The 13,798-nt window shown below is 39.2% G+C and overlaps 2 protein-coding genes across 2 annotated transcripts in view; both read right to left on the minus strand.

Annotated features, from left to right (window-relative positions):
* ATF6 (activating transcription factor 6) overlaps nt 1-13,798 on the minus strand; it is a 180,196-nt gene that overhangs the window by 45,581 nt on the left and 120,817 nt on the right. The gene's annotated exons all lie outside the window — the stretch shown is intronic.
* LOC121171588 (proteasome activator complex subunit 3-like) lies at nt 8,937-10,448 on the minus strand. Its single transcript, XM_041003329.1, has one exon. It carries the CDS (start codon nt 10,207-10,209, stop codon nt 9,454-9,456), a length of 756 nt encoding a protein of 251 aa, XP_040859263.1. The 5' UTR covers nt 10,210-10,448; the 3' UTR covers nt 8,937-9,453.

The following is a 13,798-nucleotide window of genomic DNA, read 5'->3' on the forward strand; positions in this document are numbered from 1 at the left end:
TCATCATTCATTCAACAAACTTACTATATGGATATATTCTTCAATAAAAAGGGATTTGGTATAGCTGGAGTGATAAAGTTCAAGACACTTAAGTTCAAAGTCAATTTGCTATGAACTGTGACTATCAGCAAAGTTAAAAGAAACTAGAACATGGGAAACAAATTGAAACTTATGCACAGTACAGTACAGAACTGAGTAGGAAGCAATTCTAGTAACTGCTTGTACTTTGCATAACTCAAGATAACATTTCCATGAGAACATGATTTATAAAACAGGGCTAGGAGTATGAGTGAAATCTTGTTCAAATTCCAACAGCGCAGCTTGAGAGTTTGGGTTTTGTTTTACGTTCATTGTTAGACACAAAGATCACATGTTTCTGAGAACAAGATAATTTATTATAACCAAGAAAAAACATAGTTTGTTGATCTTCATGCTATGAAAATTATAAATGCTTAATTCCTATTATTAAAATGCTGCTTCAGAATCTCTAAATTGAATGAGAAAACAAACCAAAACACTTGAAAACCCCCAATTACGGCTATTGCAAAAGTAAACACAGTTAGTTCCACTGGTCTTGGGTGGAGGTCATCCTTAGATTTAATTCTGAACTATATGTTAAGATCGCAGTGCCATATCACACTGGATTTTATGAAAACAGCCTCCTACCTTTTCTCTTCACTAAATTTTGCATAGAACATAAAAAAAAATGCTGTTATTCATGAAAAAAAAAAAAGAATCACATTCGGCACATAAATGATTACAGCAAACCAGTCTTGTCTCTGCTTATCAAATATTTGTAAATGGGGAGCAACCTCAAATTTAAAGTGCTTGTTTACCAAGAAGCACAAAAACCAGAACTTCAAGGAACCAAGCCTACAAATTCTAACAGAGCTTACATAGCATTAAAAATAATTATATACATTTATGAAGCGGGGGTTAGTGTGGTTGCTTCATTTAATATTTGCATAGACTTTCATGAGATAAAACTGTCTCGGAATTCACAGGAATGATTTTGAATCTTTTTTTTTTTCTTTGCTTACATTCATCTTACTGTTTTTCAGATTTTGCTAGGCACATATTCTTTGGTTAACTGAACAATAAAGCTACTTCCTCGTAACCAGTCATCTTAAAAGAAATCCATTTATGGGGTATAGTTTCCTGCATGTATTCATCTGTGTTACAGAGTATTTTCTTTTTAAGGAAACAAATCCAGGTTTTAATTTTGTTGGGGAAACAATGCAAAAAACTCCCATTTACCCTCCAGTATACGCTTTCCTTTCTCCCTGATATTTGAATAGAAATGGGATCTATGATATTTGGTTGGGCATGAAGCCACCAGAATAATGACTATGTTCCCCAGCTTCCTGTTCAACCAGGTGAAGCCATGTATTCTACTCAGTGGGATAGGAGAAGTTACATGCAACTCTATGGGGTGGTAATTGTGAAGGGGAACCCTCCTACCACTACTTTCTCCTTCCAGACAGCATAAAAGCTGAGTAGCCTCCTCGCACCAAGAGATGTAAGCTCCAAGTTAAGGATTATGGAGCAAAAGATAGAAAGGGGGGGGGGGGGATGATCCTGATGATTAGGGAGCTCACACATTAAAACAGAAATAAAATTCAAATTTTTTTTAACATCACTAACTTAATTTTCTGTCACTCAAAGCCTAAAGCTAACCCTAACCATTTAAGCATTTATTTGGCCAAGAAAAATCTAAGTAAAGGTCAAAGATATCAGAGTCCACTATGACTATTTTTTATAATATGAAAAAAAATGTTTATTATTTAGCTTCTTGATATATTCTTCCCACTAAAATTTTACTGGCAATTATGGTGATGAACTGAGAGTGCAGTTTGTGTAACAAAGTCACATGGAACTCTAAATAGTGGGTGTATAACCAAAGAAAAGGCAAAGATACTATATCAAAAATTGTCACATGAATGCACATTTGTAAAATTAAATGAAACAGAGATACATACACATCTTTTTAAAATAATACTTTGCAGACTGGCATTGAAGGTGAGGCTGCCACCTGAGATACCAGCATCCCATATGGGCACTGGTTTGAGCTCTAGCTGTTCCACCTCCAGTATGGCTCCCTGCTAATGCCTTGGGGAAATTGGTGGAAGATAGTTCAAGAGTTTGTGTCCCATGCCACAGTTAGACCAGAACGAAGCTTCAGCTCCTCCTGGCTTTCCCTAATCCAGCCCTGGCCACTGCACCCATCTTTCTCTCTTTCAAATACATAAATAAATCTTTAAAGAATTCTTTGTTTTAATCAGTCTTACTAATTAATAGATTATCTACAAGTTCCTTTTTTACTACACAAGACAGTTTCTCCTGCATTAGCAAACTTGCATGAAGCTGGAGCCCTTTATCTTTGATAGAAAGGAATGCATTTACTATCTAATGATGTCTCCTGGCAATGAAGCAAACTTGATTTGCAACAGGCAGCACTTGTGACACTCAGCAGCTTTCACTTGGATAGACATGGATCTCTATTAATAAAAATTTTTTTGTATGCCAGGCCAACGGTAACAACAATGGTCTCTTAACATTTTCTGACTGGCTCACATCCACTGGATTCCAGAGAGGGGTTTGACTTTCTAATGCAGAAAAACCATTAAAGCTAGATCAAATTAAAATGTTTCTGTCCTATTTCAAATTTGGGGCTGAGTTAAAAACATTTCCAAGCAGACTAAACTGAATTCAAAAGTCATGTATGCATGTAGGTAGCACAAGGCAGGAAGGAAACAGAGGGCGATATTTTAATTGACTCTTACACATTAATATTCTGCAACTTTGTGGAAGGAGATGTTTCTGAAGTTCATGTTAGGAAAGGCTGATGGTGAAAAGCAAATTACAAAATGATAGAAAAAAATGTTCCTTACACTTATTATACTGCTCTTAAGATTTAAAGCTCAACCTGCATAATCTGCTTTAGCTGCTGCAGTAGGCAAACTTTCTTTGAGGATCTTGGATTAGCAAAATGGTCAAATTCAACACTTGCTCTCATTGGAAGCTGAGCTTTACTGCCAATTTCAAGGTAAGGACTGTGGTATGAAGGCAGATCTAGTCCATAATCTAGCAGAGTTCTCTTTTCATATCATACAAGGTTTACTTTCTAGAACTTTGTACAGTTTTCTTCATTATCATCAAAACTGGAACAGTAAGTTCTCAGGTGTAAGTGCATTGATGACATACATTATAGGAAATAAGTGGGAAATTTGTTTTTGTTATTTTGTCAAGTATTCTGCTAGAAAGAATTTTATTTAAATTTCAGGCAGTAACAGCTTTAAAGGCAAATTAAAGTGTAGCAATCTTAAATTCTGTAATAATCTCATATCCTTTAGAAAGTAATCTATTTGTCAAAGGAAGAAGGGATAGAAGTCAGCATGGGACAGTAGTAACAGGTCCTTCTATGCTGTTCTTAGCCAAGAATACATATCAGAATCACCTATAAAACTTCATAATATAAACACTAGATTCCCCGATTCTCCTTAAAAGTATGCTGATATGTTAAGTATGAGGTAGACAAAGTTTCATGTTTTAAAAATATATCCTCATGGTTCTGATGCAGATAGTTCTAGGACTTGCTTTCCCACACTGGCCAGCATGCAAAGATAGAAAGTAGACTACAGACTTGAGATAGGCTGCCTGGTACTGAACTCGGCCTCTACCACCTCACTTCTAGCCTAGTGGTCAAGACCAAGCTTCTTAATCTGTCAGTGCCCTCACTCTCTCGTCAGTAAAACAGGGACAGTAGCAACACCTACTGCATAGATTGTTAGTAAAAATGAAACAAGCTACTTTCTAACAATTCTTAAAACAGTGTCTGACATGTAGGAAATTCTCTTAGAGTTTAATGACTAAAAAAAAAAAGGGAAAAATACCAAGAAGCTTTTGGTCAGGGAAGTCATAGAAGGAATGTAATCAGTAGCATTAATATGAACACTAAACAGGAAATGCAGATGTATGCAGGTTTATTCCCCTCAACCTCACAGTTGGAAGGCACCATTCCACCACCAAGAAATAGAGATAGAGACAGGCATCATGACTGATCCCTGATTTCTCATTATACCTTTGTCTATACTTCTGAGGAAGTGGTCTTTCCACCAACCACTTGTTGAATTCTTTACTTAGTTCAGGATTAAACTTGTGATTGTAAAGTAAACTGAAAGCATGTCATTGAAAAAAATTAGAATAAAAAATAGGAAAGGAAGGAAAGTTGGAATTATTATTACAGTCTTAAAACTGCACATATGAAACACATGAAATGTGTTCCACTTAAAGAAATAAAGTTCAAAAGGAAAATTTAAAAATTAGAGGAGCAAAAAAGAAGAAAAAGTTCTTTGTAATTTGCTCTCTAAACTTTATATACTCTTTTCATCATGATCTGCCACTGTTACTTTTGAAAAATACTAATATTGATCAAGAAAAGAAGAAACCATCAAATTCTACTTTCTATTTGAAGGACAACAGAGACAAAAATAACTGAAGCAAAAATATTCGCAGTGTCTACTTTATCCCTCTTTTTTCCGGGGAGATTTAGTTTTTAAAATGTTGGCAGCCCTTGTGTGTAATGGAGGCAAGGTAACATGGTGGAGAACGGAGCAGGAAGAAGTAAAACTGGTTGATACTTCAAAAAGTAGGAGTAATCAGGGGAAATAGTGGGGAGGTTGGAAAAAAAGGAAAAAGATGGGCAGGGAGAGCCAGAGAGAGACTGCAGCAGTGTATGGAAGCCTGGGGCTGGAGGAGGTTGCAAGGAGCAGAAATCCTATTTGCTGCCCACAGTTTGATCTAATATTCTCTTTGCAGTCTCTTCAAGAGAATTCATTAAAGGCCTACATAACTTATCAAGTATTCTGAGGCACTGGATTTGTATTTCTTTTGGATATGTTACCATGTCTAAATCAGTCTTAAAAAATGAATGCAAAAAGTTCAATTTTATTTGAATTACACCAGATAAGGGGTCTTTTCCTCTGTGGAGACTTCATCATGGTTCTTTGGCAGGGATGTAGTTTTTAAAATTAAATTGTAGTGCCCCTCCCCTAATCTTTTCACAGGCCTAGTTATTTGAAGAATCTGGGCAGCCATCGTGTGTCTAACGTATCTCTTCTTCTGCCCTCCCCTCCTCCAATGTCCTGTTATCCCGTCTAGACCTCCCAGTCTATCAGTTCCACTGTGGCGCACAGCACTTCCTCCCTCCCAGTCTGTCCTGCTTGTGGCATATGTCGTTCTCCAAAGGGCTGACAACTCCTAACATCTGTCCGTCCCTAGGAATGTGCTTTCACTTCTGATTTTATTAGCACTGTCTCCCTTTGCTTCTTGTGCTTTGACCAGATGCTGTTATGAATCCTAATGTGGTCAATAGGAGTTCAGAAAAGATCTGGGGAGTAAGGAAGAAAGTATCTACAACTACAGGAATCTGAAGGGGTAGGAACAGAATTTCTCTCGTTTCTGGCAGGTAGGGAACATGACCTAAGTTTTGCTAATCAGATACTCCCTTAAAATTTAAAATCCTAGAAACTAACACTTAGACATATTTAGGTTATCTGTAATGATAATGGGGAACAGCTACTGGTAGGAGTGATGGTTAACAACTGTGTTAGTGTCTAGTGTTGTGTTGTCCTGACTCAATGTTCTGCACAAGACAGGGGCTTTTACTCTTAGTCCCTTTGGTTCCCACCATTACTTTAGGCCTAATTGTCCAGCTTTCTATGAAGTCAAAGTAAAGAGCAGGGGCTGAGTTGTAGCTACATTTAGGGAACAGAGCCTTAACACAAGCATCAGGTGCACTGCTGAAGGTGGTGCTTGGGACAAGCAGGGGCATCCTGGATCCCAGCTTCAGCTGAGCCCAGCCAGAGCATCTGGGAAAGGAACCCGTGAATGGGAGCTCACATTGCTTCTCAAATACATAAATAATATTTAGTAAAAGTCCCAAAAGGAACAAAATTAAGGTTTTAAGTCTAATACAAATGCAAGTAAATGATTTATTCTGAATATTATGTGTTAATACCAGTTTCTAAAGCAAGTTTGTTATTATAAAAGCCTTTTCAAACATTTGCAAGAAAGGGAAAAATCACAGAGATTAATTTCTGCAGAAGTAGAACTCTTATGAAAGCATTCCTATGCCACTTTAGCTTGATATAGTGTTAGAACAAGAAGCAAAATGCAAATAACAGACATCTTTAACTACAAAGCACTTGCTTATTTTCTTAGTAAAAGGTATGTCTGGGATTGGAGACAATTTATTTCAATCTGGCATACAGTTTGACAGTTTAGGAGTAAAAGGGACAAGGAAAAGATGACGATTTTACTATGCACCAAGCAGATATTTAAAACTTGGATGATTAACTTTGGTTGGAAAATTAAGCAACATTTGGACTTCCCTTTATATTGTCTAATACATACTTGTGTGCAATTAAATGCCTGTCAAATGGCATGAACTGGTGTTCTGTTCCTGGCACTTCTCTGAGTCAGACATAACTAACCTTATAAGTGAAATAAAGAGAATGCTTTAGAAGGATGTGAAATATAAGCAGATATCTATTAGGCAGTATCTTTTTTTGTTATTGTTTTTACTTAAGAGCCGATTTGTGTAAGTATAAAAAAGAATAAACTCATTTTGTCTTATTATATACTTAGGAGATTATTTTAAAAATAAAGTTTCCACTAAACCCATTTATGAATATTTCTAATCTGTAGAGGTCAGAATAAACAAATAACTCTCCACATTTTAGTAAATACCCAGGTATAAAGTTCATTTTCTAGATATAATCACAGGTAAAAGTTTTTAAATGGAAGTTAAAATACAATTTTCTGTCTCAAGTTAATTCACTCATAATAAAGAATAAAGTGTATTCTCTTTATTCCTTCAGGTTAAACAATCAAAACGAAAAACAAACACCAAGAGTCAGGTACTTCCCGGAAAAACACTAACACTACCTCAGAAAAAAAGCTAATGTATATTATGTTCTACCCAAGTAAAATAAAAATCTCCACATCAACAATTAGAGTTTAAACAAAAAGAAATAGGCAAAAGAAAATAGCTCTCCCTTACATGTGAGGTGAGCCTATTAGGAAATATTTCTTACAGCAGTTTTTAGAATCAAATCTGTACAATAAAGGTTCACAGTGTTTTGCACCCATGGCAACCCAAACATATTGTTAATGATTAAACTCTAAAAAGAAAAATTCTCATGCAACAGTGATGTCTACTGTTAGTGGAGAATGGGGAAGGGATCAGTTAGAACTAATCAGACAAACCAATATTATGCTCCTATTTTTAGTAAGCTCTGAAGGTAACTTAATGTTCATTTGTAACAAGAAATTACCTTATTAAATCTTTTCAAAGATAAAACAAAGAAAAAAGTGGCATTACAAACAAGCATTAATAATAGATATTAGCGACTGGCACGGTAGTATAGCAGCTTAATCAGCCACCTGCAATCCCCACATCCTATGTGGGTGCCCATTCAAGTTCTGGCTGCTCCACCTCCAAGCTAGCTTCCTACCAATGAATGTGGGAAAACAGCAGAAGATGGCCCAAGTCTGTGTCCTTAGGCCCCTGCACTTACATGGGAGACCTGCATGGAGCTCCCGGCCCTGGCTTCTGTTGGCCCAACTCTGACAAACTGTGGCCATTGAGGGAGTAAACTAGTGGATGGAAGAACTCTGTCTCTACCTCTCTCTAACTCTGCCTTTCAAATAAATATATCTTTTCAAAAAAAAAAAAAGACACTAGTTTGCAACTGATATCGCTACCTATTTTCAGAGGATCTTACATAAGGGTAGAAGAAATTTCAACATCTTGTGTGTCACAAAAAGTAAGCTTAAATCCCCATAACTTCCATACAAAATTCATGTAATAAATTTGCTGCATGTAGGTACTACTTTAAAGTACACTAAAAGATCAGCTATACTTCATGCTTGCAGAGTCTTGAAAATATAAAAAATTTTGGACACAGACCAATTAACTGAATGAGTAAAAGGAAATGATTGTACACAGGAATTTCGTGCAGAATTGTACACAGGAATAATCTTATTTCTACATTAAAGTAATCCATCAAGAAATAACTTCCACTCACCCTTTTACTAAATTTGTACCAAATAACTTCCACAGAGAGTGCTGAGTAATAAATATATTCCAACAGAATTCATAGTGAAAATAAAGGTATTTTGACTTTATCTGGTTAGAGTATTTTTACCAGAAAAGATGAAATTCTGAACAAAACAACAACAACAACAACAACAAAAAAAAAACGTTATGGATAGAGGACCTGTGATGACATGTCACTAGCAAGAAACTCTTCCTGATGCATGAGACAATGCATGGTACAGTAATTTGCTTTAACCTGCAATGCAAACTGGAAAGACTGAATTTTAAAAATAGCATATAGTTCACTCATGAGGACTATAAATAACAGTTTCCCTTCAACCAGGCAGCAAAAGCAGGTGGGTGGGGGCGGGGAGAGGGGAGAATCCAAAGTCACGTTTTAGAATCTTTAAAGAATGACTCATATGAGAGGGAAACTCTGAGGCCCTGTAAGAAATATCTCACAAAAGGGAAAGGGAGGTGGAAATCAACAAAGATGGAAAGCACACACATGGAACATAAACCTTGAAGTATTCGCGGTGGACTGACGAGACACATGGGCACACAGGACTTGTAAACTGTGTTAAAGGGAACTGGAAGATGCTGAGATGGCAGAAACCGTGCAAGGAAGCTACCTTCCTAGATCACAGTCTAAGGCAGGTGGACACTCATTCCTTAAGAGGAATTAGAATCTATTGCTCTTCACAGGCTCGTTTTCCGTATGTAACAAGAGTTGCAAAACCCCCCCCCAAAAGGTATGGTCAAACTGAAGAGGAAGGAAATCTTATACACTCGAAAACTAAAAGTCAGATAAACACACTTAAGCCATTATAAAATGTTATAACCAAGTTTTATTTCAGAAATCTGCTAAACTAGAGGCATACAATGATATAAACACACATCACTTTCACCTCCTTTCCCTTGCAAAGCTACAGATGTCAGTGTCAAAGGAGCCTTTCTGAGATTGAACAAAGTAACATACAGCAGAACCAGGAAAAGCATCATTCAACTTTCTTTTAAACTTTAGTTTTCAAGTTAACCCAAACCACTGAATGTCATCAATGCCATAATAAAGGAAACTTGGCCAACACTAATCCTCAAACCTGCTTTAGAAAACGGTAGTCCTTTCTCCTTGTCCCACCTTACCACATTCTACAGATGGTCTGTCCCCATTCTCCTTCCAAGAGGAAAAAGTTACACTCAAAGAGGATCAGTATGAGAATTCGCTGTGTGAAAATCTAACTAGAGGGAATGCACACTACTGGTCGTTCCATCACCTGTGGTTAACAACCAGCTCTGAAGCCGCCTACACAGCTCAAACTACCCCAGAAGGGAAGTGGGGTGGAGAGAGGATCTCAGTATAAGTTGTCGGTGTTGGTGCTCCGTGGGGTCTTGATCTTCTCGATGTTTTTGAGGATCACATCGTGCAAAGTGGCATACTGGTTCCGCACATGCAGTAGGATCTGACGCACACTCAGGTACTCGTTCTCATCGACTTCCACCACGGTGCGGCGATAATCTTCCACTTGCGGGTACTTCACTATCTTGGACACCAGCTTGGCCCGGGTGTTGTAGTACGTGGAGAAGCGGCGCAGATAGGAGGCCGCTGTGCTTTCCACCGTCCACAGCTGGTCCACTGTGTCTTCCTGGATGGACACTCCAAAGTTGTTGCCGTCCTCCACCTTCGGGATGAGCAGCTGCACCCAGATGCGCACCGTGTTGCATTTCTCTCTCAGCAACTCGATCTCCGGTTTGACCCTCTCGATCAGCTCCACCAGATGCTGGTTGCTCCGCAGCAGCTGTCCCTCACCGCCACTGGGGAGTGCAGGCAGCTTCCCCGGGGACTGGCTCTGCAGAGCTGAAGGATCCCGGTCGGGCCCATCCCCCACGGAGTCGCAGTTGGGGTCGGGGGCAGCTGGGGGCTCCGGGGCTGGCACTGAGCGGATCCTCCACAGATCCTGCAGGCGCAGCTCCTGGACCCGACCGTCCAGCTCTGACAGCTTCTGAGGGAAGAAGGTGGACACCAGGTCCTCGGCCTCCTGGGCGATACGGGCCCGGAATGCATCTACTTTCCCCTGTATGTCATGCTCTAGCTTCAGTGGGGAAGCCATGGCAACTAGAGATTTCAAATGTTGAGAGTGACACAACCGGGACCCCTCCGTTTTCAACAGACTAAGCGTGGGTCTGCACTGCTGCCACCACCAACTCCCAACAGACTACGCCGGAAATGACACACCAGGGCTCCCAGCGGCCCTTGCAGCAGGGAAGGAAACCACGTGCCTGGTCGCACCTGCCCCAGCTGGATGCTTCCGCTTCCGGGCACCCGCCAGGCTCTGCTGGAGCAGCAAGGGACATGTGTAGCAGAAACCCCTCGTCAGCTTTCCAGACCCATCCTGCGGTTACTACCAACCTGACGGACAGGAAGCAAGAACAAGAAAGGTTCCCCCAGTAATGTCCTTTAAGGATTGTGAAGGCTGGCACTGACATGCGTGATTGATGAAATACTGACTCTTTGGATCCAGACTTCAATGGGCTGTGCAAAGCCAGGCTCCCTTCCAGGCGGCGGTAATTCACCTTTACAGGTAACCTGGGCCTACCCACGCCTTACTCCTTAGAAAATCACTAGGGATTCACTTCTCTCTGGTATATTCATCAAATCAACAAACTTCTGACCTCTGGGGCTTACTTCTTACAACTTATTGTTTAAATCACAAATGTGGAGTTATAGGACTCCTCTGATCTTTTGGGGACAGTTAGCCAAATTGGAATCTGGATGCCGCAATTAAATATCAAGGTCAAATTTCTTGATATAAACTGTAGTTATAGAGAGTATATTCTTGTTTTTTTTAGGAAACATGTAAGGAATAAAGTGACCAATGTATTTAACTTATCTTCAGTTAAGAAAAATCAGTTGTGTGTTTGTGTGTGTGTGTGTGTGTGTGTGTGTATGTAGAGAAAGAAAATAAGGGGAAATGCTGAAAATTGATGAGCCTGCATAAATGCTTTATAGGAGTTAAGTACTACTATTGTTACTTACAAGGTTGAGATTATTCCAAAATAATACATGAAAAAACGAATTTTCCCCAAAGGCTTTCAGCATTATAAGACAATTCTATAATCATCTAAATTTTCACCCTGTTTATTTAGATGACTTTCCTTTTACTGAACTGTTTTGCTTTCACTCTACATAGCACCATGGTAGAACAGGCGTTGGGTCCAGAGGCTTGGGCTGTTGCTTGCAACACTGGCTTCACCTGTCAGAGTGCTGGTTCTCCTTCTGTCTGTTCCAGTGCCCATCCAACTTTCTGCTAATCTGCCAGAGTAAGCAGTGGATGGTGGCCCAAGCACTTGGGAACCTGGCACCCATGTGGGAGACACAGGTGGAGGTTCTAGTTCCTGGGTTCAGCCTGGCCCAGACCTGGCTGTTACAGCCACTTGAGAAATTAACCACCTGCTCCATCTGGGGCAGATGGAAGATATCTCTCCTTAAGTTTGTTTTCTCTCTGTCTCTCTTTCTCTCTCTCTCCTTTCTGTCACCTTTTCTATCTCATTCTCTTTCCTCTGTCACTCTGCATTTCAAATAGATAAGTAAATCTTCAAAAGACATAGTAAAGTCCATGCCTTTGGCTTTTATGAATGAATTATTGAAGTTTATATCAAAAGTGTTATTCTTAAGTTCTGCATTGTACTTAGTTTCACTGTGAGTTGTCACCTTAGTAAGACTGTAAACACTGAAGGACAAGGACTAAGTCTTAATTTGTTTCCTTTGCATCTGGAATAAGGCTTAACATGAAACAAGGTGCTCAGCACATGACTGCTAAAATCATGTAGAACTAGTTAAAAGTTTAGCTAAATACTAGTTTAGCTAAAAAGTTTAGCTAAATTCCCATTTACTGCATGCAAACCTATTACCACAGGCTGGGTGTGAAGCAGCTCCTGAAGAGGGCTGTCAATCAGCACAGCTTTCAGGTGTTAGGACATAATCCTCTAGCCTCAACTGCTCCTGTGCCATGTTAAGGTACTCCTAGTAACAAAGCAGAACTCCACATTCAGCCCCAATTAGAAGGTGGGGATTCAAAGATGGCTTCTGTGTTGGGATTGCTTCAAGTCTAGCAGAAGTGTGTGGAAAAAAAAAAAAAGAATACGGTAGAATTACATAAGGAAAGAGGGAATCCGTGTGGTGTGTGAGTGAGAGAAACTTCTTTTTACCCTTAGCAGTTACATTCCGAGACTCCAGAGTAAACTTGTAACTGCGGATAGTACCATTCTCTATATGTCTTTTCCAATACATACATAGCTGTGAAGGAATTCAGTTTATTAATTACGCAAACTAATAACAGAATACAAATTATAAAATATTTTATAATAAAATGGACAAGATCCCTCCCTATCCTCAAATATGTGATTTTACTTGCTCTCTTTTTGTGATGATGTAAGATGATGCAGTGCCTGCACGATGAAATGAAGTGAGATGAATGGCACAGGTGCTCTGCGGGCGTTTAGGCTACTGGCACCCCACACGTCTACAGAGTGACTCTTGGGGGCGACAGATACAGTGTGGAGCATGACAGGAAACAGAAGGATTCACCTCTTAGGTAGACAGCACACAATTTCATTAGGCTACTCAGAATGGTACACAGTTTGAAACATGAATTGTTTATTTCTGAAAATTTCACAGGTAACTGAAACTGTTAAAAAATGGAACTACAGATAAAGGAGGGCTTGTCATGGATGGGGCAGAGGAACATTCCTAGGTTTGATCTCAAGGAGTAGAGAAAGCAGCAGGAGAAATAAACAAGGATAACTCAGGCAGGATACTTCAAAGACTTGGATTTAATAAAAGCCAGTCAAGTAATTTGGACAGGGACAAATATTCACAGATGGATGACATAAAGGATCGCAACTTTCTGTAAGTGTCTCTTGTAAATTGTAACTGCAAATTCAGTATTCTCCAAACCTAATATGTGTATACATGCCTTTAAATGACGAGAAGAGGCAATAAAGCACTGTGGTTAAAGGTATGAAGTTTGCTAAGTTCAAGTCCTGGCTTTTTTACTTGCTAGCTGTGTGACTCAGGGAAACTACTCGTGTTTTGTTTTCCTAGTCTGTATAATGAGCATTATAGAAACAATTATCTCATAAAAGGCATTTTGAGAGCTAATAGCTAATATACACAAAAGAGCACAATGCCTTGAGTATAAATTTACATATTTAGTATGTAAATATTAATATAGTCGCTTTACAGTTGTAAAATTAACTCTATTTCTAGAGTTTGGCTTTTAGTGAGCTGTGTAAACATTTAACAAAAGTAAATTTAAGTCAATGCTGGAAGAGAATTCTTTCTTTAAAAGACTCACTTCTTTTAAAAGTAAAAAACCTTCTAAATGCCTTGTGCAAACAATTGCAGCGTTCTCTTCTTGAAATGCAAGTCTGGTCATATTTCTGTCTTCATAGGGGAAGAATCCAATTCTTTAGGCATGACCCACGAGTTCCTTCATGATCTGGGTTCTGCCATGTTTTATTTTCCCAACCTGCTCTGTATTCCAAAAGCAGTTCTTTCATGAGGTGGACATTCACCTCCGTGTGTGAAATGACATACTGCCCCATCTTCCTCCCCCTCTGTGCCTTGCTGTTCTCCCACAACCAACTCCAGGACTGTTTCGTGAAGAGCTTTCCTTGATACCACTTCCTCCTCCTGCA

This window comes from Ochotona curzoniae, unplaced genomic scaffold (genome assembly GCF_017591425.1).
Source record: "Ochotona curzoniae isolate NIBS_2020 unplaced genomic scaffold, NIBS_Ocur_1.0 scaffold_2683, whole genome shotgun sequence".
NCBI lineage: Eukaryota > Metazoa > Chordata > Mammalia > Lagomorpha > Ochotonidae > Ochotona > Ochotona curzoniae.